The sequence below is a fragment of the Parus major genome, chromosome 3 (assembly GCF_001522545.3).
Source record: "Parus major isolate Abel chromosome 3, Parus_major1.1, whole genome shotgun sequence".
Lineage (NCBI taxonomy): Eukaryota > Metazoa > Chordata > Aves > Passeriformes > Paridae > Parus > Parus major.
In genome coordinates, this window is record NC_031770.1 from 11,067,016 (window position 1) to 11,094,515 (window position 27,500).

Consider the following 27,500-nt stretch of genomic DNA (forward strand, 5'->3'; position numbering starts at 1 on the left):
GCAGCCTATTAGTACACAGGCATTTAAAAAACACAACCACCACCAACACAGAAACACCAGATTGTCCTTCTGAGAAGTGAGAGGGACTCCACTGAGAATGCAATTCCACCACTCAATATCAGCACCATTGCAAAGGTTTGACTAAAGTATCTCATCTGATAAATGTTCTACTTATCTTCAGCAATAGATGTTTTACCTAAACACAAGCAACCAGAGGCAGGCAAACTGTGAGTGCTTCTTAGCCCAACAAGCCACTCACTTCCATAACCAACAGAACAATTTTAGATGGTATTAATTTGAAACAAGTACATTCAGAAAAAAAATAAGCTGTTAAATGCATTCATGTTCAAGCCTAAAGATCACCCCTGGCAGCACAGAACTTGTCTGGCAAAGAAAATATTGAAACAATTTTAAGACTAGTTTCAAATTCAAGAACATTCCCATCTAACCACACAGAGAGCTACTTTCAGAATATTTTTTGGTGGATATTTATTATCTGAGCACAATTAATCCAACAATGCTGAAACTTTCTACTTACCCGTGAATTCTCAGAATGTCTCAACTACCAGTTTGCAAGGACACATAGAAATTAGAACTGTTTTAAAACAATAACAAATTATCTTGGCTTTGATGTCACTTCCTCTGAAAAAGTAGGCTTGTCACAAACTATTTTGTTCATTGTTTACTAAAAGAGGAAACCGGGAGCCCTGGATTTATAGCAAAGCATTAAGAGCAGAGAGCAGAAAAACCGGAAACATTTACCTAAGCCTTCGTTTTGCAAGGCTTTTGGAGCATATCCGTTCCATACTGCTTTGAAGATTTAGCAGGGCAGTTATTGCTTGCTTCAAGCACTCCTTGTCCTCTTCATCCTCACTTTTTTCTTCCAATTGCTGTGAACATTGAAAGTCAAAGACAGGAAGTGTTACAAGCCTTTTGGTACATTCAAATCCAGTTTGACCCAGGAAGAAGAAATCTAACCATCGGCTGATTTTCCATTCTCCTGCTTTTTATAAAAGTTGATAGTGATAACCAGGTGTGTTATTGACACAGGTGAGAGACAACTCTCTGCTAAGAGCCTAATCTCACTAAAATACAGCACAGTCACTAAGGTCCCCCCAGATACAAACACACTCAGACACATGGTATTTATCTCAAACTGGTTTGATTTACCTTACAGCTCCTTAATGGAACCCATTTTAGGTGTTAAATCTTAACAAGAACAAGCAAGGAAGGAGATCCCCATGCACACCATACTATAGGACAAGATCAAATCAATCTGTAACACATATAAACATCCTGGAACAGGCAAGCTGCACCCAAAGCTAAGCAGAATTCCTTCATCACATTTAAAAACAGAAGATTACAAGGGTTCTCATCTCACAAATAACAGTCTAATTAATAAATCAGGTTGAAAGGGATCTTGGAGATTCTCTCAGCCAACCTTTAGCACAACAGCAGAACCAACCCAGATCAAGTTGCCTAGAGCCAGGATGAGTTTTGAATCTAAAAACTGAACTAACACTAATATTTTGTGTCTAATTACTGTTATGACAGGAAAATGTATTAAAACAAGATCTGCCATGTTTAAGATTGCTTAAATTGAAGATTTTCATCTCAATTCTTCCCTTAAGCATTTAAATGTTTCACATCAGTGAAAAACAGATGACTACAGCTGTGGCTTAGATGTCAAACTGAAACAATATATGCAGAATTATCAACAGATAAGCATTTAAGACTATCATACACCAAGAATTAGCTCCACACAACTGAAGAATTTGTTTTGGTAGTAGAAGTGAAACGAAAGCCAGCACAAACCAGAATGGAAACACTCTTGGAAAAAGTATAATTGTGTTGTTTGATTCCAGTGTAAAATATAATATTGTCCTCCAAAATACAACAGAGTACAATACAGTCATGTCTGATATACATTTTAGTATGTCAGAGAACAGCATTATTTTTTTTCCCTAACAAGAATTAATAATTCAGTGCAACAGCTGTCAATGCCAAAGACTATTTTATTTGTGTTTTCAGCCATAAGGATGACCACAAAGTTTACTCCAGGCAGCTTTGGTTCATGTAATGCCATCTGTCGTACTCTCAACCAAAGCAGCATTAGGTGTGAGAGCCTACTTGTGTAACAACCACTGAAATAGGTCCGGGAATGCACCATAACAATCATTACTCCCCAAAAGATCTTGGGGAGATGACATCATCCAAGAAGGAACAGACTCCCCACTTCATATTCCTCTGCTCTCCAGATTTAGTGGAGGTATCATCCCCGCTTTGCTTCAGTTTTGCAGATCTGGGTTCAGAGAGGATTTCAGACCAGTGAGGCAGGTACAGCACCAGTGGAAGAAGTCTTGAGAGAAAGCTTTGAAAAAGCTGTAACTACCTCTAAAATTTTGCATCTTTCCTGCACAAGCATTCAGAGAAGGCTTTTTGCCTTTGTGTTTTTAATTTTAAAAACTTCCATCAAAACAGTCTGGCTGGGTTTCCCACAGTTTCTGGGTTGTTACTCTTCAGCAGTGGAAGAGATTGTTTCAGCCTGGACTCCTTGAAAATAAGCCTTACTAGGTCCTACAATATTCTGTACATTCTCTTCAGAAACAAACTAGTAGAGATTAACATTCATTAATGCAAAGCATTCTGCTCTTACGTTGCTTTTTACAACAACCTCTCTCCAGTTGCAAAAATCTTGGTATTCATCCATGTCCCAAAGCAAAATACATATCTGCATATAGAGAAAGCAGTTAATATTTTTCCAACAAGATCCATTGGGAGTAACCCTATTTCCAATGGTAAATAGAAACTAAATCAAAATCCAGTGAGTGTAATTATGCTCCAGATTTAACATTTAGAAAGTGCTGTGCAGAAATGTGTCTTCTTCTACGTAACACAAACACAAATGGGCAAATCAGGCAGTACTCTGAACTACTAAGAAGACACTTCTCTGGACACAGGAATTTGGAAATATATTTATATTATTTATATTACAGCATGGTACTGTACAATCACCAAAACCAGACTTAGTCAGAACTCAGTGTAAATTACAGCAACAATTTAATCCTACACTGCCCCTGGACAGTTTGGAAAAGGTGGAAAGTAAAATGGCATCAGTGGAAAGCACCCAGAATGTTTCTCTGCAAATCCCACTCATTCTTCTATAGCTGTGCAGTGCCCCCTAATGAACAAACCAGGGAGATGCTGAGTAAGTGGTGGTGGTGGGGGTTCTTTGTTTTGGGGTTGTTTCTTTGCTCTTGGGCTTTTACACACAATACAAAAAATATCATAATTTTATATGAAGGAAGTACAGAATTCTGATTATCGGTAATATTATAGAGATTGTGGGTTTTAACAATCTTAGGAGAAAATATTGGCTTACCATTCATGTGATTCACAATGCACAAGACCCTGTTAATTCAAGGAAAACAAACTTGGAAAATAGACTGCTAGAAAAGTCTCTAATGAAAAGAAAGTACTCTACATTCTAGGCCATAAGTTCTGAAGAGCCACCAAGAAGTGGAAGACCATGTATTTTGTTCTACCTGTTGCATACCACAAGGATTACACATTTATAAATTCCAAAGAGATAGAAAAGAAATCCTCCTCATGCAGTGCACAATTAGACTGTGGTAGCTGACCTCTTAGACTGTCAGAGAAGCATCTCTCTGGAAATACAATGATAGGAAATACATATGAGAACATGCAGAAACAACCACAACAGCAGGTGTCACAACAGATAGTAGGCTCGTACTTCAGGGTTTGCGCCACAACCTCGACTTCTGTCTTCCCAGAAGATTAAGTCTAACCACTGAAATTTGTGAACTGCAAGTTCCCCAGTGTCTCTGGGAAACAAGACCACATCTTCAATACATAGAAGACAGAGCTATTTTGTAATCAAGAATAAAAACAGACAGGGTTTCTTCTCTGACCAAGGCAGGCAGGTCTGCTGGCACTTTGCCACAAACCAATCCTGGAACATGGCTCGATAGCATAGGATACCTGAGAGCACTCTCTGACTTTTTGGAATTCCTACAAAAACCCAAAAAACTCAGCCCAAAGCAGCAGTGTACTGGGGGCAAAATAAAGTGTTCTCATATCTAGAAACTTTGATTTTTATAAAGCATCAGGAAATCATCTGGGACAGTAAATGGGGACAGCTTCAAGGAACACCTATGCACTTCTGGAAAATTCTAGCAGACTAAAAAGCACCTCACACCTGAACCTTGAAGGAAACGCCACATGCCATATTCCTGAGCATACATACACAGTTTCAATGCACTGAAATTTGAAAAGTCATTTTGTTTTCATATAAACTCAGACTATCTTGAGCACAGTGCAGTAAAAATATTCATACAATTATCTGTTTATTTAGATCTATATTACCAGCAGGAGTGTTAGTTGCATTGACAGTGGAACAGAACTTACCTTACTAATGCAATGAAAAAAACCTTTTCTCCACTCAAAAGTTTAATTATGGCTTCTCAGTTTAATTTTAAATAGTTACATAAAATAGCACATGTCAAATATCAAACACCAGATATCAGATAATTCGTTACAAAAAGCCTTCAGCATTCTCTTGGAAGTACATTTTAAAAGACACAGAAAAAAGGCCCTCATCTTTTATTTCATGTTAAGTTTAACTCACAATTTAAAATATGACCAACCCATCAGGAAGCATACTGGGCAAGTAAAGCATCAAAATAGAGGAAAACAAAAAGCATTTCAACTTTTAGTACAAGATTCCTTGCTCCTTCACCTCTTTACCATGTGACTTAAAACAGATCCTAAATATATGTTGAAAATTCAAGTACATCAAATGTTACTCAAGCCCAAAAACATAAAACCATTTGGGCTAAAGAAACCTGTGATTTTAAGGAATTGCTACTTTGATTACTCAATGTGAATGTTCTTATTTGGGAAGGTGTGGGTGGGTGTGTATGTTTGAAATTAAAATAATTATGTTTCAGAATCCATTAATGCTACTCAGAAGTGCCATGTTGAGTATCAGGATGGACACGGAGGAAAAGTCAGGAAGACCCACTCAGAAACATGAACCGTACAAATCTGTCAGCTGATGTTTCATCAATTGAACAGTTCAAAGTTTTCTACAACAGGTTTCCTATGTGGCCCATTTGCCATTAGCATCCATTCAGCCTGTCAGAGAACATAATCCAGATTAGCTCCAGAGCTATGGTACCCTGGGAAGTGTTTCACCTGCTGTCTGCTCAGCAGGAGGAGGTGCAATTTTGCTTTCAGTTTTTGCAGCTGGGAAGGGATTCATGAATGCAATCGATGTTAGGTTAAACACTCAGCATCTCCCTCACGAAGGAAGGGATATGAAAGCAAAGCCTTTTTTCCAAATGCCTTCTCTGAGGTTCTTACAAAAGTATTTCCTAAACATTCAGACTTTTTGTAGGCAACTAGCAGACATTTATGCATTTTATATTCCATTACTGGGAATGGCTACTTTGCCTATAGGAGGCCTTGACTTCACCAAGTACAGAAAACTCATTTGCTCTGCATTTTTCAGAAATATGGGATTTGGGTTTTTTTGCATATGCTGATGTCTCCTCCACAGCAGCATCATTACCTTTCTGCAACAAATGTACAAGTTCACACAGATCCTTCCAGAGCCTTCATGCTCTGAAACTCTCTTCTTTCTTACTGTCACTTTGGTTTGTCTCATCACTATTAGCAGACCTGCAGAATACATTAGAAATTTAAAACTCATAATTTAGTTAATAACATTTAGTTAGATCAGTATTTGAAATATCACAGAATATTTACCTATGTGCTTCCACACTTGTAATTGAGGTCTTCCATTTTCTTCCCCCAAATTTTCCATCAAAGTAAAGAAAATGCAATTTGAAAACATCTTCCCCTTCTCTTTTGTAGTTCCAAAGTGGATTAAAAAAAGTGTTTTTCTGCTTCAACACAATTCAAGTCTGATCTTTGCCACAAAATTTTGTAAGGCTGTCAGCAAAACTGGATGACACCTCTATTTTTGGGCAGAAATGTATCAATGTTTGAACGCTACATAAGGTGAATTCACAACTTCAGAGATTGTTCTGGAAAGCAAGGGTAGAACCCTGCTGATTTTAAGAGGAACACTGGAGGTTAAGTAAAAAAAAACAGCAGGTGAAATGAAATTAAATGAAACAGCAAGTGACAAGAAGAAACCATGAATGGAGTTTGTTGTTCCACATGTGTTTGCTGTTTCCTTCATGTTCCCATCAGTTTCCACTGAATATCTCCAAGCATTGACAGAAAACATAAACCTCCACTGTTGTAAGAGAAACAAAGAAAGCTGGCAGTGGGAATAAATCCACAGCTTCACATCCAGAAGTATTTCCAGCTAAGAGATCCAAGCATATGAAGTCTCAACCATTGCACTACCTCTCTCCAAGGATCTGCTTTTTGTACAGAAGGTGGCAGGAGAAGAGGACAGGGAAATACACTACTCTTTTTAAAAGATGATGCAGCAATACAAGTGTATCAGAGACTACACCATGACTGCCACAGTCAGAAAAACTAGGATTTGAAAATCCCAGCTAAAATAAGCTTCTTATTAACATTCAATCCTTGATGGATTTTGTCAAAACTTTTATTTAGAAGGGGGAAAAAAAGCATGAAAATTTGTGCAAGTTCCTGTAACACCCATCCATTTTCATGGGAGCTTGGCCTTGGGTGTTCAGCACAAGCTGCTGCCATGGAAGTTGAAGAGCTCTTCACCATCACTAACAGCAGCCACTGAAAAGTGGGAACAGATCAGTTAATACAGCTCTTTAACTCCCACAGGACTAAGAGCATTTGCCATGCAAGTGTTTCTAGAAAATTGATTGGAAAACAGGACGTTGGAACCCTACAGTTCAACACATAAGTGAAGCCGTAAGGCTGGAGTTCAGGACGTGCTTCATTGACTTCCCAAAGAAGTCTGGCCCTGTGACATCCTACTCCTGCCTCAAGGGATCAAAGTACAGCATTTCTGGTTACAGGTCCAGCAGGATTGATTGCCACAGCTCAAGCACCACTGAGGACTGTAAGGCAAATGGTCACAGGGAATATTTTATGCTCAGTTTGTTATATTTTATCCAGTTTTTGCAGAAAATCAATTTTAGAGGGATAATAGAAAAAAAATATTCTGAGGGGTACCTATTTAGAAAGGAATGGAGATTATTAGAAATTATTAGAAAATTTCCAGGAAAGAGATATCTTCTTCTCAAAATCCCAGATACATCCTGTGTATAAGGAAAAAACTCTATAAAGCAAAACATGCAGCCCCATTACAACTCCACAACAGATGACATAAATCACTGACAAATGAAGTGACACCCACATGCATTGATTCACCCTGATATGAACACAGGAAATACATCAACAAGTGCCACAGCTAGAATGAACAATTAAGGACCAATTAGTTTGATGAACATTTACCAAGTTTCTGGGAAAAGTGCACACACACACAAATGTGTGACAAAGTTTTATTTTCCCCTATCAACTTCTCCCTTTTGGCTGAGGAACACACAACTGACTTAAGGCATAGCACTTAAAAGAGAAAAGAAATATTGTCAATGAAACCCCACAAGCAAGAAGTAAGTACAGAATCTCATTTCCTCATTTCATCTGGCTGCATCAACTCCAGATTCTACCACATGACACAACTTCTGTACCTTTACAACGTTCCAATTGTAACACAAGTCCTCTTAGCTTAACAATATGAAGTTTCTTACATTTTTTAGCTACAGTCATATTCTAGGAAACCTCTTCTTAGACTTCAGACCAAATTTTACATCACCCCAGCTTTTTGTCCTAAGAAACACCCGTTACACTGTGTAGTCTTTATCACACACTGGCAAGTTTGGTCAAACTACACTTTCTTGAACACACAGACATTCATCTGTCACAGAGACCTAGAACTGCACATGATCTCCAGCAGATATAATAAGTAATCCACATCTGCAGTTGCATACACAAAGATATGTAAAACAGTAATACTTCTGCTTTTTATTTTATTTCAAACAGCATTGTGCATACAAGTTACTGTCTTTGGAAAGAAGAACTGAAGAAAAAGTGATATAAAGTGAATACTTTCTTAAAAAAATTCACAGCTAGTTCAAATCCATGATTCACTGGTTTCAACAGTAATTAAAGGGTATTTTGCAAATTGACTAAAGCAACAGAACCTGTTAATCACAGTGCTGGTACTGAGGACAAGCAGTCCAGACAGTGCTGTGAGATGATGATCCATAATTGCAGATATTGTAAAACCTTTGCAGACTGACAAAGTTCAACTAATTAACACTTTGATTCTCCACCCTGGGCTGGGTTACACCACTTACAGATGGGATTGCAAACCAAATTCACTCAATTTGTTACACTCTGGAACAAGACACTGGGTGAACCAAGGCTGAGAATCAAAGTGAAGTCAAAGCCCAAAATATTTTGGGATGTGCTGCCAATAAAACACACAGCAAGAAACTTAAGGGATCAAGATACTCTAGACCTAAACTAACATTTTACTACCTTTTGCCTTCTTCTTCAGCAACATGTAACAAATTTAATACCAACAGTTTGGGAAAAGGAGAGGTTATCATCTTGAAAGACCTTGCCAAACCAGAATTATTATTTTTATCATTAGCATGGTGAAAGAGGAAGACAAAAAGGTTCAACTGAGGAGTATTTCTACTTGAGCTGAATTGCCAGTCAGTAAAACCTAGAAAGTTACTTATCATCTAAGAACAAAGTTTGAAAAAAAATTAATAGAACATAATAGATGCTGCTGTGAAATGAGAGCATCCTCAGATTTTTAGTGCATTATAGAAAAAATCCCAATTAAAATATATTAGTGAAGAGACAATAGGTTACCATTCATAAATCATAGGACTCAAGTCTGCACTTGGCTTAAAAAAATCCCAAGCACACAGAATCCCTATCAAGTTCTCCTGTTTCCCAGAACATACTGTTTTATTTAAGCAAAGTTTACATATGCTTTGCAGCATTTCTACTTTGGAAAAAAAAAAGAACTTTGAAGTAATCTATTCACCCAATGAAAGAGTATCATACATGCATACAAATGTGCAGCATTTGAAACAGTGCCCAATCAATTCAAAGGTCTTGAAAACCTCTTTCTTCAATTACTAAAGCTCATAGTTATCATTCTATGATTTAGAAAAGCTCATTTATTATCTGCACATCTGCAGAAAAATGCAGTTTCACACAAAGCTTTTATTTTATGTAATTCCTATATAAAAGTTTAATGACATTCAGGTTGGATGAAGGAAAACACAGCTCTCAGACCTATGCTAATTACCCAACAATGTAACAGCAAGAAGATTCAGCTAAAAATAGAATATGCATTTGTGCATTCCTAGTGCCCTGTCCAACTTCAGGAGGGCTTTAGTTTCTAAATAGGCTAACCTTTAGTGAATAGAAATTTAACTTCTTTTTTGTAGTCTGCATAGTTAGAAGGTAACTGAAATGCATTTTAAATAGATTACTTCAAAATATGCAACACTGTACAACACAGCTCAAAGATAAACACTAACCTCTCTATCTTTAAGTATATCAATATTCAAGAGAAATTCAAATGTTTTTTCCATATGCCACTTTGCCAACATTATGCCTCCTCATAACCAGAGGTCCATTTTCATAGCATTTTTAACTTGATTATTCATAGCCATGCCTGCAATCTCTAAATCAGGCCTCTTAACCATAAAAAGAGAATTCAATACAACCTTGTATCAGTAGAACTGTCAGGACGATATGGCTAAATAATTGCACCAATATCCTTCTGTGGCAGATAAAAATCAAGCTGGAATCTGTTCAAAGATTCCAGATATGAGGAAGAAAATGTTACTGCTAGCAAAGACTACTTGAGGCGGGGACTCATATGCTGAATGCACATTGATGTACTCATAGACAGCTGAAGATGCTGTCACCAGAGATGACATTTCTCTCTTCATGTGCACCTATTATCCATCACTGCCTATTGTGTGTACATAATATGTGTGTGCTGACAGACCACAGTGACAGGTGTCCCACTAAAACGTGACATGAGCAACACGGTGGGAAGAAAACCCAGGAGGTTATTATCAGATACAGAATAAAATCCAGCCCAACAATATCACACTGACACAGGGTAGAGGAGTTCTGTGTGTTTGTGTGTATAGCATGAATGTGAAAAGAAAGCACAGGTTATGGGTTGCAAAAAGACTGATAAACTTTGGTGGGGGAAGGTCAGCTTAGACTCCAGCCTGCCCTAAAAAAGGAGAACACGGGCTGCTCCCTGTGCATAGACACACATGCTCTCCTTTCCCCCTAAAACTGCCAGTGGCAAGAAGCAAAGCAGGATGGCTGGGTGTCAGACAAGATTAATCCTTCATGCTTTGTCCATTAGGTAATACAGTGCCATGTTCACATGGAAGTATGCAAAGCCTTCAGTACTGCATTTTGAGACTGTGTGATAACAGCGTCAGCAGAGAAACCTTATGTCTGTGCAGGTCCTTATCATACAAAATGGAAACAAGCTGTGTCAAACCTCCCTTCCAATGGACTGCCATGAAAGGAAATGCTTAATATTTTAGAGATGTCTATAGTCAGACCAAACCCATGAATGAGACAAACAGATCAAGCACACATCCCAAAATTTTTCAAAAAGCATGTTATACAAGATGTGCTACGTGCCAAAGGTGTATGTGTAGATCTAAATCAGTAAAAATGGAGTTACAGCTGTAGACACTTAGGCTTAAAGATGAACTACTGGCTTATCCAAAGACAACCAACCAAACATTCAAGGAAACACAACTGATTTCTTAAATATTGTTTTGTTTTTTTTGTTTGGGTTTTTTTTTGTTTTGTTTTTACTTCTGATCCAAATTTCCATAAATCATTGTTTGGAATACTGTTTGCCTTATGAATTTCCATTAAGCACAAAAGAAGATCTTACTGGAAAGTTTTCCTCAAAATGCTTTACACTCCTTAAAGATCATTATGCCATACTGTTAAGTGACCCAGAAAAAAACATTCTGCAGCTATTATATGTGTATGCTATTGTTACCCTATCAATGTAAGGTCTAATTACAAATAGGCCAAGTATAAATATTAACCAAGCCTTCCCTTTGAAGGAAAGATATCACCTTTACAATCCCATGGGATGTGCACCCCAAGAACACTGAAGCTTTTATTAAAATAGAATGAAGTCTGAAGGGGACTCTTGCTGTGATTTTCAATTTACAAAGTAACAACTTGAGAAAGGCTTGGACATTTTCTGTAATACAGCCATGTGCCATCATCTCCTAGCACTGTTGAAACAATCATTCCAATAATAGGAGTCTGTGGATCTCTACTGCTTTCTAGATTGATAGATTATTCAACAGAAATAATTTATCAGCTGATATTCAGTTAATTATAGCATCCACCTGCAGAACACACAGCCTGCTTTTCTCTCAACACAGCAGTTTTATTATTCACATTCTAGTAAAAGACTTTACACCTAACTGAGCACACAAAACTCACACTTAACACTGAGAACCATGAAAAAAAACCCAAACACATCAGATTTATGCAACTTTCTTACTTTTAGCAGTTCAAAATAATGAAGACAGTGGTAAACAGGGGCGAGGAGGAGCCGGGGTAGAACATACTGAACAGCTTCTTTGAAGCCTTCACCTATTGACTAGAAACAAAATAAGTTTCAGTCTTAAAACAACACATGTACTGAAGCAACAAGACAATGTAATTAAAATAGTAATATCAACAACTTGTCTTTCTTAAAGGCAAGTTACCTGTAAATAAAATGCTGCTCCTGGCTTTGATAATTGACTTAGAAAATGATCATGAAACCCAGGTCGCAAAATATCTTGTGCATATGATTCGTACGGATCAAATGCTAGTTCCTAAAAAAGAGATACAGAATAATTTTACAATCACAGAATCCCAGAATGGCTTGGGTTGGAAGGGACCTTAGAGATCTTCTAGTTTCAACCACCCTGCTATGGACAGACATTCCATCAGTTTACAAGACTGATTTAACAACTAAACTTCCATATTTCTTTTAGAAAATACATATCGTACATAGGAGAGACTTTTCTGCATACTTTTCCCAAAACATCCATAGAGAAGAATCCATACTTTTTACATGATAGATTAAATCAGTCTGAAAAAAGACCTCTGGAAGTCAACTGGTCCAACTCTTTCTTCAAAGCAGTGTCCACCTCAGGGCCAAAGACAGATTCATCAGTCAAGCTGGCTGAGAATCCTCAGGATGTCTCATCCTGTTGAGTTCTAACTCTAAGAACAGAGGCAAAAAAGCCTCTCTGGGCAACCTATTCCAAGGTTCAACTGTTCTCATTCCACATTTCCCCCCTCCCCCCAGTATCAAATAAAGATTAATCTTTTTGCCATTTTCATGTTCTTTCACTCATCTCACAGTTCTCAACTGAGAAGAATTTGCCTCCTCACACCTTCCCTTCAGGTAACTAAAGACAGCAGTAAGATCTCCTACTTCAGCCTTCTCAAGAATCAACAAACCCAGCAGTCTCCAACCCTCTTTGTGCATCGTGGGCCTCAACTTCTTAATCATCAGGGCAACCTTCACTACAAGTACATCTTGCCTATCCAGTACCAGAAAGCCCAAAAGCAGACATAGTACACCAGATGTAGTCTCAAGTTCTACTCAAAACTGCCAGTTACACATTCCACAACCCAGGATCTAGTTAGCCTTCACATCCTATGTCTGAGGTCCTCCTTGCTCTAGCTAGCAGTGCTGCTCCTCAGCCAGACAGAAGCTGAGACATTGCACAGGGCTGTTTGCTCCCACGTGCAGAATTTCTTGTTTGCCTTTACTCGCTCTGGGAGGCTCCCAGAGATCCATTTCTCCAGCCTGTCAGGTCCCACAAGCAGCAGCTCTGTCCTCCTGTGTGTCCCCACACAATTTGCCAGCACCTACCTACCAGATGAGGCAACCTCCTTCCACACCACCTATACAGACATTAAACAGTATCAAACCCTGAGGAATGCTGGCAACCATTGGCCTCCAGGTGACCTTTGTGCTGCTGATAGCAATGCTTCAAAAGCCTGACAGCTCAGCCAACTGCCCATATTCTATAATTCAACCAGCAAGGCTGCATCCCAGCCATGCCATGATAAACTGTGCTGAAGGCCTTGCTTAGTTCAGGTAAAAGACAATAACTGCTCTTCCCTTCATCCATGGACAGAGCCACCACTCTGGAAACAGTCAAACTGGACAGCTATGGTTTGTCCCTTGGAAATCTGTGTTTGCTTTTGCCAGCCACGTTCTAGTCCTTCACATGGCTGCATGTCAAGTCCAGGAAGATCTGCTGATCTTCTCAGGGACTGAGGAGAGGCTGACCAGCTTCTAGTTTTACAGAAACCTCCTCACCAGTGCTGTTGTTTTTCACCTCCTCTCTCTGAACTTTAAACAGCCACTCTAAAAGCTGAGATTTAGAGAGTAAAAAGATAAGAGCACTTTAAAAAATGGATAGTCCCTTCATCAGAGTGAGGTTGGAAGAGATCTCACACTGAAGAAAGCCAGCTAGAACAGAGATCTAATTGCAAGCATTTAAATATGAACATACAAAATAAAAAAAATTTAAAAATCCCCAACCCCATTCTCTCACCTCTGCCATATCTTCAAAACAGCTGCCTACTAGTGGGTGAGGACTACCTTCATCTGTCATTTCAACAGTGTCCTCTATATGACCCAGTAACTTCACACTAAGTTCATGGATGTCTGATATACGACTAAATATATTTTCTACATCCTGCAACAAAACAAAACAAAAGTCAAATGTGCAAAGCTACTCTGTTCTGGTGTGAAAGTGAAGAACTTCCTTAAATAGAACAAGATTTTACAATCATTTTGTAATATATTTTTTCCGTGATTTATTTAAGATCATAAAATGTATTTTAAAAATATTTTATATAAATATATAAAATGTACATTATTGAAACATAGCAAAGAACAGTGACAAATCTTAAAATTACAGGCCTGTAAGTGAACATAAGTAAATGAGAAGGTTTCTTCCACAGTCCTACAGAACCTGCAAATGCTCTTTTACTATTTCCATTTCAAAACTCAAGAAAAGTGCTTTTTCTACTACTGATACATTAAACTCAACAACAGTTAAGTTTGGGAAGTATCCATCTATATTTATAGATATTACAGTGCTTTTTGTGCTTGTGGTTTGTACAATACTTACATGAGATGAAAACAATTTGGAGTTGGAGGCATATGGCTCTCTAAAAACTCTGATAATGAGATTCAGTTCCCTTATATATTGTCGAACTTCTGCCATAAATGACTTCACTAGGTCATAATAGGTTTGCTCCCCTGAGGTGGAGGGTTCTTCATCAGATAAAGTTAGTGCACTTAAATCTTCTACATCTTGATGGAACATATCCATTAATACCTAGGCAGCAAAGAGAGGGAAATCCACGAAGTGAGAAGCCCTTTTCAAGATTGACCAGCGAGTTAGCAATAAAGAAAACCTATTATTGCCATGAAATCAGAGCAATCAGCAGATTTAGAACATAGAATGCAAGATTTATATATTATAATCCTGCAATCAGCTGAGCATTACAAAACCAATATCCATTGCTATGAATTTGCAAGTCATTATTTGACGGCAATTTCTGAAGACTCCCAGTCACTTAGACCAACCCAGGAATCTTTCCAAGAACATGGTCTTAAAATCAATTACAATTTCAAAAGGTGAAGTGCACAAAAACAATTAGCATTTAGCTGTGTTCTATTTCTCTGGATCAGCAGTACACAATCTAAGTTTCTGAAGATACTGTCTGAAATTAAAAGGTGTGTGTATTTTGGCTTTTCAGCTTTAGCTTTACCAGGAAGTCAGACATGATGATGCTCAGAACCCTGTGATCTACCTGCAATGAACACTGGCCTGTCCACAGACTGTACATGGCCCAGTTTCTGTCCTTAATTCCTTAATTCTCTTGTTAAAATAAACCCCTGAGAAAGGGCACCAGCTTCAGAAACCAGTCCTGTTGCAGAATTACACAGACAACAGGAACTCTAAACACTCTGACTACCAGAGGTCTCAATTCATACCCAGCAAGATTTACCAAATGCAAGCAATCAATAATTTAAAGTTCTCAACCAAACTGGATCACTGGACAATCTTCCAAATGTGGTATGTGGGCCAGGACTCATTACAGTGACTCTATATAAAAGCAGAAAAATGCAGGACATTTTGCATGAAGCCTAACTAATTCTGGGAAATGGGACATTACAGCATCACTACTGTAGGAATTACATGGAGTAACCCAAGTATTCAAGGAGACCCCACCATTTCTAACTTTCCTTCACAGATACAGTTCTAGCACACTGCTAGGAGATTCCATGCTGTATTCACCAGGCTCATGTCTCACTACTGAGGAAGACTGAGCTGAGATGCTAATGAGATGGGGATTTTCTTTGACCCATTGAAACACAACTTTTCACGTGCAATACAGTCTGAAGTTAGTGCTGCTACACAGTCATTATTAAAGTATTCACATGTTGCTGACATTAGGCAGGTGCAATCAAGAGAAAGAGAAATTTAAGTATTAATAAGCACAAGTAAGAGCTTTATAAGCTCAATTAGGTTTCTGGTAGTCTTGTTCCATTACACATTAGTGTCATTACTTTTATGATACTAATTTCTTTTTAGAAGGTACAACATTCCATGTACTCACTAAGAAAAAGATACTGTCCTCTCAAAACTACCTACAGCTTTAGTTGTTTGTTAACTTGACAAACCTGAGTTGGGCTTACCTTATCAGCACACATTGCTACTTTAATATCTTGTTTTGTAATCTCATAATGTCTTATATTCCGCACATAATTCCCAACCAGTTTTAAAATGTCTGCAGAAATGTATTCTAATACTGCTACTATGTAAACAGACACTTGGTGGTCAATTTTGTAGCCTAGAACTTCCTGAAAAGAGGGAAAAAAAAAAAGAAAACAAAAAAGCATTACACTGTTACTCAGTTGATGAAACAGACACTGCAGATTACAACTCAAACCACTAAACTTAAGACCCTGCTCAATAAAGATTCACCACATATCCACAGCCTATTTTAGGAATAGAAACACAGGAGTGTGTAGACCTAGAGAAGAAACAGAGAAGAATTGGAGATTCTCCTCTATTAAATGTGGAAGTATCAAGAGCCAACTAACTGTCCTAAAAACCTCACTTAAACATTTAGGGCCATTTCCACAAATTTCTTGCTTGTTTTCTTAGTCATGGAAAATGAAAAACAATCAAATGTATACAATGGGTTCTTGGCCTTGTTTGTTGAAGAGAGAATTGAGCGATTTTTAACTCAGAAATTTGTATATTCCATTAACTGGAACACTTAGAACTATGCAAAAAACACAGATATTCTTAATTCTTTTAGTTCACAGTTCAAGTAGACATTACATGAAACAAAGGGGTTGACCTCTAACTGTGTTCTGAAGGCAAGATTCCATCACTGCTTACCTTTAACAAGGGATGGATTTTTTCTACTGGAAGAGATAACGGATTCCTTCGTTTCCTCTTCTCAATAGCAGACTGGGCATCAGCTATTGCCCACTTATCAATAGGATGGGGAAAACTTTTTTGAACACGATCCTTAAGACAAGAAAACATGACCAAGGTGTAAATGCACCATATGAATGATCTCAGCAATGTCACTGTCTTATCAAACTGCTATTACTTAACCAAGAAATGGTTGCTAGTATTTGTACTTCAGCTATAAAAGCTTATACTAGATGTGTAAATGCTATAATTTTGGGACACACTGCTCATTACATTCATACAGCTGCTTCACATATCATTATCTAGAATTACCTAGTGCTCAAAATTTAAGAATTAAGCTGCAACTCAAGGCACAGTTTGCTCCTTGTGCACACTCCTGGTAATTCAGCATTTAAATACCTGACTACATTTTCTCCTAGCACTTCACTCCCTGTACAGGATGGTCACTGAATGAAATGATAACAGGCTTTCTGTTTCACTTTTACTGCTCAGCACATGGTCCAGTCTGTACACATGCAAACTGTTCTGATGATGGCAGAAAACATAACAGGAGAAGAAAAAGTCCAACAGCATCCACATATTCTAAACCAGTTTCAGGCAATAAACTGGACCAGACATGGCCCAGTTTATTTACTCCTTCCAGCAGTGCCTGAGGACACCTGCACACTCCAATGCATTGAACAACACACAGATCTCTGGAGGTTCAAAAGCTTTGCCATGTTTTTGCAGCCCTAGTATTCACAGATGCCAGAAATTTATTTTCTCTCATCACTTCCCATTTTATTTTTTCAGACCACAGTTCCCACTGACTGTTTCAGTTGCAAGTGCTCACTTATGTAAATATAGCTCCTGTTTGAGTAACCATGAAATGAGGAAGATGAAGTCAATGACCACTTACAGAGAGCTGGTACAGAAAAAAGTACACAAACTAAAAGTTTCTAACAACAACGAAGTGACAGAATACTATTCTATAAAGGCAATACTCAACTTCTCAAAGTGCAGGCTTTTTTTTGTTTTTCCCTCATAACACTTTGGCAAACAGAAAGCAGAGGTCCTACCAAAAAAAGGTCTGATTCACTATCTAATACCAGTTCACACTCCTAGTCTGTTGACTGAACAATGAAGGTGTTCCAGCGGAAAAACAAATGTGTTTGATCATATAATTAAAAATAGCATCATTGTGCATAAACACCAAGGGGGTAAATGGTGGTTGCTTGATCATCTCTACTTTTTGCATTTCTCCTGTCTTCACAGACTCATAATACAACACTTTGTGTGAAGTTTTTCTCAGTGTTGTTGGAGTTCTTTGTCAGTGTTGTTTCAAACAGCACTAAACAACCTTCCCCAAAGCTCTTGTCTCTCGAGCTGCCAGACCAGAATGATGCTGCAAAACAGGTCACCCATTAAAGGGGATACTGGAACACAACTGGAGGTGTCAGTGTTTAAAAGGGAAGAAGTATGAAATTCATCAGTCTTGAGCTCTAAAGACAGCCACATTTTTAGAGTTTGATTGTTTGTGAGGTTTTATTTGCCATTAGTCCACCTTCTTCAGAAGGTGAGGAAGTTGTTTGGCACAGGCCCTGGCCCCAGGCACTGGAGACCAACTGGCACACAGCACACAGAGTCTGCAGCTTGGCACCAAAGTCTTCAAACCATGGTTAAGCACCAAGTGCTACCAAGATACTCATGGACAGAAGTCTGAGTGATACAGCTTCACTAATTTGTTCCTCAGATGGAAAAACTCTTCAGCTCAACCTCTCTTCTTAAACATTAAGCTGCTCTGCTGAGCAGCAGAGGCTGTAGGTCTTTGAAAAGGCAGTGGGAAGAGATGAAGCCTCTGTACAGAGGAAAAATGTGTTCCTAAACTCCTTCTGAAAAAGTGACTGAACTATTTTTGCTTTAATTTCTGGGACAGCAGGGGGTATATCAGCCCAAATTACCATGCTGAGAAAGCAGCACAGAGCCTCAGACTAAGCAGCTGTAATTTGCATACAGTACCAGTGAGGGGAAAAAAGGTCTTTTGAAAGGAACTAGTCAGCTTTATATAAGAAATTTACATTCAGCAGCTATTAAAAAGCAATACAGCTCACAGATAGTTTTGCTGTGCACTGAACAACAAATTAAATTGATAGGAAAATGAGCTATTAGGGAACTCCGTAGGCTTTATGCAGAAGGCTCTGCTACATAAAGATACATAATTACTGCTTTCCTTTTTGCATTGTGAAATGATTAATACAGCAGCTTTCATGTAACAGTTCAAATAATTTCTAATAACATTGTAATCAGTGTCCTCTATACCTCTACATCCAGAAAACTTCTTGGTTGAGCTTGACACAACATATTTAACAACTGAAGAATTAACTCCTCCACATACTGCAATGCATCTTCAGTAGAGGAAAGTTTAGGATGGACTTGCACCTGAACCTACAGGAAAGAGAAGAATTCAAGATTTGAGTTTTGTTCTTCTTCAAAGCACATGTTTTTCTTGCAGAAAAAAAAAAGATAACAAAACCCAAGCCAAACAGCCCAGAAAAGTACAAAAATGTAGCTCTGTTAAGGTCCATCAGACAAACCTGAGTGAAACATTCACACCTGACAGAAATATAAATCTCAAATGCTTTATGTACTTAAATCACTATAAACTGTATTTAATGTCAAGAAAATGGTTAATTAATAACTGTGCTTAGCAGTGCAATTAGGAAAAATTTAAAGCCCTTGCATATACTTATCTCTCTCCACTAGCTCTTTAACCAGTGTTTTTACAGGAGGTTTCAGCAGTAGGGGTTTTCCCCCTTTGACACAATCTACAATAACAAAACACAGAACATTTTTCACAGAGCACACTACAGAAACAATGATTTCAGCAGCATTTATTATTTCAAATTATTTAATCCATGGTCAGTTAGCACTCAGAAGATTAGCTTAGAAGTTTCCTCCCATAGTGTTTTCTTAAGAATATGACAGCCTCTACAGTAAAAAAAAAAACCCACTTCAAAAAAGTGTTGTCGTGGCATTAATTGGCAGCTGAGATTCTGAAAATTTGGTCCCAATATGTTTGCTTGTATGTCCTAAGTGTGTCTAATTTCTTACTGGTGCAAATTCAACAAGGAACAACCCCTCCTGCTCCTTCCATTTAACCTGAGGTATACTTTTCCTTTGCACTTCTGTAGTTCCCAAATTAGCACATTAGTTTTAACCATTTAAATTTCAGGTGCACAAAGCTCAGTGCTTCAGAGCCTAAACAGACAGTTTAATCTCAGTCCTACACCGATGGCAAACATTATGCCAGAGCAAGCTGACTGCTGACTTTCGCAACGCATCTGTCAAGCCCCAATTTCATCATTTTACTGTTTCTCTGCACACAGCTCAAAATGCCTTCAGTTCTCTCAGCCACTAACACTAAGGCTGAAGCAAAACCCAATAATCTGCTTCATCCAAAAGTTAAACCCATGTCTGTATTCAAATAATGCTACCATAATTATTTAATTTCACACCTGAGTCTTAATTCCTGTTTGCAGTCATAGCAAGAACTAAATGTTATGAAGTTCAAACACACAACAGCCTCAAACAGAAATCCACCTGCCTGCTAAGGCACTCATTAGCCTGAAAGCTTCATGTCTGGGCACAGTCCTGGTGCTCACTTAACTGCTGCTGAGATTCAAATACGCTGGATCACGCGTTTGGCTTCTTGCAGATTGCACACCCTTATTCAGCAGGTCTTAAAAAACACCTCCAGAAGTCACCGCTTTTATAACATAAAAGCAGTCTGGCAAAAATAGAACACAAGAACTTCTCTCCATTTGACTAGCTAACACAACTATTTTGATTATGCCAACAGTTTCACTTTTCCTAAGAACTTCGCTATGCACAGCTAGAGTGTGTTTGTGGAGCTACATGAATAACAGCATGCCAGGCAGTCCCAAACATTATTTACAATTCAAACACTGACATCTGAAATACTGTACCAGTTTGGAACACCTTAACACCAGAAATTACAGACTTGCCAAAGCGTTCTCTTAAAGGGCAGAGCTGATCTGAGCCGTCTGTAAGATGCTGCCTTTAATGTGTGTTGTTTTTAAAGCAGAACTGAACAAATTTGTATTACAGTCTCCCTATATTATACTCTAGCACTTTGTATTTCAAGAAGTGTTAAATTACCAAGTCAATTCAACAGTAAAAATACAGAGCATGATGAACTGGAGTGATGAAGAGCAGCTCTATTTTCTCCTTTACTTAGAAAACAGACCAGACTTTAATAACCTCATTACAACTCCTTTCGTCTGTAACACAGAGCCTATAAGAATAAGAACAAACAAACAAAAATACCACATCAGGCCATAACCTGAAACATTATCCACAGTCAGCCAAAACAGAGTCACCAATGATAACCTACTCTGAGTTCAGGAGATAAAAGTTTCAGACATTTTCCCTAAGCATTTCTGTCTGGGAACAGTGACACCATCCTTCTCAAAGGCCACTGCCCAGCTCCACTTTAACAGAACATCCACCTTGGCAGAAGAAAACATCATGAGTTGCCATTGGCTTGCCAGCACAGCTTATCTATATTAGGTAGATGGTAAATAACCTTCATTGCTACGTGACACTTAGTATCAGTTAGGGTTCAAAGTCATACAAGTGAAGGAAAGAAAACAACCAGACTGACAAGGAAAAGAACAGCATAGTTCAGTGCACAGTTATCACAGAAAAGTGTAATTTCAGTATCTGCACTACTGTAGTACTCAAAAGCTCAAACTGAGAATGACAGAATGTTATTTGAGGGTACTCAGTGCAACTCCAAAGTCCATTATCTAAGACATGATGCAAGGCTGGGTAAGATGCAAGATTTAGTAAGAGAAGACAAGAAATGGGAACATCTGTTAGCATAAACCATCACATGATTAGTTTCAAAAAAAAAGAGAAGATCGAATTACCAGGGGCTTTCCATCTTTCTCATAAAATCATCTCAGATTTTAAATTAAAAAACCTGGGCCACCCTGCCTTATCACCCTTGAAAAGGGGGAGTATGGCTTGAATCCCACCTGATCTGTCAATTCTACTTAGGAAAACGCATGATAAAAACAGACTAACAACTTCTGAACTGTTGTGATGTTTAGATCAGATTCTTATCTAAACATTTAACCTCTCCCTTAAATAATGACAGAACCATTCCCTTCCCTCCTACACACACAATAAAATGTCTATCTTATGAGAAGGGAAATTACTAAAAAAGCAGTTTAAAAACTTTTAAAACTTCAAATCTTCAAAATTTCCCAACAAATTCCAAAGGGCAAATACAAGCTACATCAGCTACAAATCCCTGCCACCATAGCTGTTTTCACTCAACTCATGTATTCACTTTTTTGAGTATCCAATCTTCTCAATCTTTCCTAATTCTCAAAAGAGAAATGACCAGAGATTTCTTTATTTAAAGATAAGCAGAGCCAGTATTTCTTGAACAGCTTTTCAGGATCTGTTTAACATGAGCAGACAAACAGTGCCTGCTTAAAAAAAAATAAAATTATAACACTAAAAGAAAATCCTACAATACGAATACAACCCAATACTTGGGTTTTTTTACCTGTGCCTTTTTTTGTCCTCTTCCCTTAAAATCCACAAAAGCAAAGAATTTCTATCAGGAAGAGCAAGACCTTAAAAATTAGGCAGCCATAAATCTAAATTGGCAGAAAAAGTCAATGAGACCAACAATGAAGGAAGTGATTAATGTTCAATACAAATATAGCTGATCTTTACTTTATAACCCATAACAGCTTATTTTATATAAAGTCTTCTCAAACCATTTGTTTTCAAACTCTCCATAATAAATTAGAATATAAATATTCCCATAAGCCTCAGGGGGAGCAGTAGGAACTTTAAACCAAACCCTGAGAAACATTTCATTTAAAGGACTGCAGATCAAACAGCTTCAGGTTAGACGGAGGCTTGGTCTCCCAACAGGTCCAACACAACAAATCCTAGGCTGGTCACAAGATGACCCAAACTCCAGTCTAGAGTGACACTCAACAGCTTGTTCTGCATTAGAAAGAGGTGTTTGATAATAGAAAAGAAAGGAAAACACAGTGAATTTAACAATCTGAGTGATACTGAGAGTTATATCCTCAGCAAGAGTTTTCTGTTACCTCTTCCTCAGTGGCTGTGAGAAAAAGCCTAGCAGATTGCTTGTAAGCTGAAAAATTTCAATTCAGGATGAAAAAAACCTGGATACAGAGACTTCTTAAAGCAACTTACGACACATAAACACCAGCTTCATGCTCCCAAATAATCATTAACAATCAACACAATCAGGTTCACAGTTGTTCTGTTATGTACAGAACACACCAGACAAATCCTGCAGCTTCAGAGAACAATACCTGAGCTGAGCCCATCAGGAGCAGCAGAAACTCCATCAGCTTCAGAAAACAGCATAAAAAAAGGAAACCATTCCAAAGGAATTCTAAAGGAAACAATTGTAAAGCTACATAACAAACTAAAATAAAAATGAAGCATCAACTGTGGGTTACAGATATATTTTTTTTTCATAACTGGGCAAGATGACCCCTATAGTGGGATTCTGCCAAAAAAGTCACATTATGAACCAAAAAACAACTCTTGCTAAAGAACAACTGTACTTCACTGCTGAGTATGGGCTGTGCTGCCAGTCTGCCCTGGTGGCAGCTGAAGGGCTTGCAAAAAAGGATCTAAAGGGAAAAAAGCCACATCATGGATCATGGAAGGAGTTTTGTTATGAGACAACATGCCAAGCCACCCTCCAAAGCATTGTCAGAGAAGATAAAAATTTACTGACTGTAAGTAGTTTTCTAAACTGAAAATTTTCTAAACCTTTGGAAATGGATTATTAGTATAAATAATCCATCACAGAAATAAATTTGGCAACAGAGATTGTTCTGGAAAGAATTTTCTTCAGTTCAGCACCTTTGAAAATCTTCACTAATGCTATAAGTCATTTTTGCTCAACACATCCTTTATTTTCCTTCAATGACTAAAAAACCACAAGCTTATCACTAAACACTCCAGGACCAAGTACTTTATGTACACCTTGCATGGATGAGTGTTCTTATACAGTCAGCACTCCTTAAAAAGCTTTTTCTTCTATTCTTGTACATCTCTGCTGATATTTAGTAACCCTGACCATGTTTTCTTACCTCAGTCAATTAAAAATAAAGTAAATTAAATCAAACATAAATGTCTTGGATGCACTCTTCAGAAACAATTCACCAAGGACGCAGGACTCAGATTTTTGCTAGCGTTTCAGCTGATGTCTCAGAAGGGCAGCAGTTTTACACTGCTTCACTGGGCAGGTGAAAAAAATAATGCTGTAAAGACTTGAACTGTAGGAGGTTCTTAGTTTTATCCTCCACAGCCATCAGAAGAACAGAGGACCCAAAGTGATTAGAAATTAAGAAAGCTCTACATCTTGTGTGAAGCAATGCTAAGAGTAGGAAGTGTCATTCTGAGTAGCAAGTGGCAATTGGTTTGTCACCAATTTGAAGAGCCAGGTAATTAAACATCAGGTTGAAATATCTTTGCCAGCAACAGCCTCCTGAGAACTCTGTAGTGACTGAAGCAGCTTTTCCCATGTCTTTTGCTCCATGAAAGATCCAGAAGACTGACCAGACGACACATGGAGTCCCTGGAAGCACACTGTCTGGAACAGTTTCTTTAACCAAGGAAGCAAATCCCTTCAGCTGCCAAGCCACACCAGTCCAATCTTTCTGACCACAACAAACTCCAAAAGTACCCCTGGTTAACTGCTCAACTGATTCAAAACAACTTGAGGGATGCAAAGAACAGAACATTCCTTTGTTTCTCTCCATCATCAAATGGTTTAAGGTATCCATCAGTAGGGATGACATGCTTCCTACTGCAAAAACCAATGGATCAGGGAACAAGTGCATCATACACAGAAATTCTGACTCCATGAACAAGTTATACCAGCAAGATGAAACCATAAGGAATGGTGTTCAAGAAAAGCTATCCAAAAGGTTATGACCAGAGTACAGAGTGTGAATTCACTAGCAGAGGAATACCAGTGCTGGAAGAGGCATCACATGGCAGGTGTCATGCCTGAGTCTGTTTTCCAAGGTGCACTAAAAGCTGTGTATCTCTGTCTCCAGGTACCCGAGACTTCTGGTGTTTCAAATGTCTTGAATCCTTCATCTTCAGCATCTCCCAGCATCTCACCTTCTGTCCATCCTTGCAAGTACAATTTCAGACACCTGTTATTGTTCTTTCTTCCTCCCTTTTCTTGTACCTCATCACCATGATTACTGCCTTTCGCCAGCAAACAAAGATCCCTGCAACACTCCTCTTTTGCAGCTTCAAAATAACTGTGACCAGGCAGAGAAGAATCTCAGTTGACATCATTTTCTTCCTAATAGAGTGCACTGGAGTCTATCTTGACAGCATCTGAAGAAGAATCAGAAGAAAAGGGATTACATTATGATCTCCATGGTACAAGAGCTGCTCTTTGCAAATGCAGCTCTGCTAAGGTTCATATCTAATGAAACACAAGGCATGGTCTCCTAAGAATTGCCTGATGTAGGAAGAGATTTATTCTTACTCTATATTCTTGGGTTTGCTGCTTGATAAAAAATAGAATCAAAATCATCCTCTGGGAAAAAGAAAGCTATTTGCAATGATTCAACAACACCCATTCTTTAAGAAAGCAATCCTGAGGCTGTAGTTTGAGCTCTGCATTAGAAGCCAACTCACAGTTACAAAAGGGCAATGGCATTTTAATGATTCAATCTACGTGTGGCAGCTTTCCCCAAGAGCTGCACACACTCCATATCCTGGTATATGTGCTCTTACAACCTTAACTTAAATGCCACTCTCCTCAATGGACCTCTTAATTCAACACAGGTCTCCACAAACTATTAAGTCTAATATCCAGCTGTGCAGGAAATCATCACAATTCTGCCTCTACAACCACCTGGTTTCAGGTGAAGTTCAGCTGCTGTTACTACCCGAGAATGAGTGCCAGCATGTGGTCAGCTAAGGGAAAAGTAAATGAAAAGTTCTCCTCTAGCAACAATGGGATATACATGAGCTTCCAAAATTCTGACTCCTACTGAGACAGCAACACTCTGGCAATTCAGCAAAGTCACAGGGCACCAGTTTCCCTCCAGGACAGTCCTGCCCTTTGATCCCACCGGGAAATGCTGCCACCCTCTCCACTTTACCAGTCCCATGTGCTGGCTTGTAGGTGCAGCACGGAGTTGGTGAACTACCCAGGGGGTCACTGACTGCAATGCTGCAGTGTTGCACCTGCCTTGATTATCAAGGCAAGTTCATGGGTTTACCTGCCACCCGTGACTGGTTCATTAATTTAGGGGCCTTTATCAGGGCAAAACACCCTACTCAAAACTATCTGTAGCTCTATCACATTAGGAAAATACATGACACAGTTTGTCCATTAATGAAGAAGCCAGTAAGGCAATAATTTAACATTTTCATCTGCCATTTAGTTTTCCTGTAACTCAAGTATTTGGCTCTTCAGTAAAGCTGGTGATAATCTGGACAGATTATTTCCATCTTCACAGCAACAGCCTGAGAGAAGGTAGGAAACAGGTGGTGATCTTATGAAAAGCTGAGGTCAAAAGAGCCAGCATCTGCCAGACAGTTACAAGTTTCAGTGTGAAGCCTTTGGAACTCACTTCACCTGACTCCTGTCAGCCTTTACCCACAAAGAGAAACAGAGCAGAGGACAACAAAACCAAGACAACTATACCTTGCAGGGCCAGCTCATCATCCTTGGTAGCTTGTCCTCGTTGGCCTTCTCTGCTGACCTTAGATTCTGGAATTCCTTTTCTCACTGCATAATTCATCCAGCTCCTTCAGGAAGCATCTTTAATGTAGGGTGACTTCACGAATGGCTTGTCCAGTGGGAAGAAATCTGGCACTTCAGTTGTCACAAGTAATTCCAAAGTTTTAACGCTCGCTCGCTTTGAATCCTCACTCTGTGTACTCCAGTTGTCAGCATTGAGATTCCTTTCAAGTCTGATAAACATTTGCTCCACCATGGAATAAACCATCCTCCAAAGGAACAAGTTCTCTATGGCTGGGACCTTGGGTAGCTCCAGTTTCCAAGCAGGCTTCAGTTGGATGGGTGTCCAAGTGCTCACAAGCACCACGAGTCAGTCGTGTAGTTAGTTAGTGCTGAAGTTTCAAGGAAGAAACTATCCAGGGATAAGACATTAACAGCACGTGCTACGGATGAGACAAGCAAAAAGACTTCCAAGAACTGGACAAAGCCACACAGTGCTGGAGACCTCAAAGAGCATGCCCAGAGAAGAGAGGCAGTATACTGCATGAGGAAATTAGGAACAAATACTGCATGTGTGTAACTGCAGCACCTGAGACCTCTCAACCACCCCAAGGAAGGAGCCTTTCAGGCAAAAGTTACAGTTAATAGCTGTAACTAGACAGTAATTCAGAAAGTGCACGACTAAACCACATGAAGTTCTGCAATCTGAAGCCAGTTCAAGTAACAGTGTCAGAAAAGCTGTTTCTTAAGCCTCCTACTTTCTGGGTTCAGGCTGCAAAAGTGGAAGAGGAGCCCTCACCATTTTTTCCTCTCTTCCGAATAAATTCTTTCCACGCCACAGGCACAAGCCTCACCATCCTGAGGGAGCAAGACTTGCTCGTTTGTCCCGATTAAGCCTTCTCAGCAAAAAGGTATTTAAACTAAGAGAAGGTTAACTAAAAGCCATTAGACACGAACACTAATTAACCAAAATTCTCTCAGGAGCTGCTCATAACAATCCCCCCCTATTCCCAGTTGTGTCGCCAAGGAAGACCGGGAGAAACCCGCAGCAGCAGCACCTGCGTCCCTGCGGGCCGAGAGGGGACAGGACTCGTGTGTCCATCACTCGCTTTTTATCTACACGGCTCCGTCTGTCAGAGCATCGCCCCAGCGCGGCTGCCGGGCCC

The 27,500-nt window shown here is 38.9% G+C and overlaps 1 protein-coding gene across 4 annotated transcripts in view; it reads right to left on the reverse strand.

Annotated features, from left to right (window-relative positions):
• SOS1 (SOS Ras/Rac guanine nucleotide exchange factor 1) overlaps window positions 1-27,432 on the reverse strand; it is a 42,915-nt gene extending 15,483 nt beyond the window's left edge. The window contains exons 1-10 of one of the 4 annotated variants that reach the window (XM_033513230.1): window positions 26,299-27,431; window positions 24,596-24,974; window positions 18,849-18,974; window positions 16,512-16,643; window positions 15,800-15,964; window positions 14,223-14,432; window positions 13,641-13,784; window positions 11,787-11,897; window positions 11,579-11,677; window positions 763-890 (exon numbers count right to left, since the gene is read on the reverse strand). In XM_033513230.1, coding sequence (XP_033369121.1) covers window positions 763-890; window positions 11,579-11,677; window positions 11,787-11,897; window positions 13,641-13,784; window positions 14,223-14,432; window positions 15,800-15,964; window positions 16,512-16,643; window positions 18,849-18,974; window positions 24,596-24,613 — 1,133 coding nt within the window. In that variant the 5' untranslated portion in view covers window positions 24,614-24,974; window positions 26,299-27,431. Of the gene's footprint in view, window positions 1-762; window positions 891-11,578; window positions 11,678-11,786; window positions 11,898-13,640; window positions 13,785-14,222; window positions 14,433-15,799; window positions 15,965-16,511; window positions 16,644-18,848; window positions 18,975-23,710; window positions 24,975-26,298 lie in introns of all 4 variants that reach the window. The other 3 variants (XM_033513231.1, XM_015621681.3, XM_033513232.1) reach the window with 3 other exon arrangements.
• Window positions 27,433-27,500: the final 68 nt, after the last annotated feature.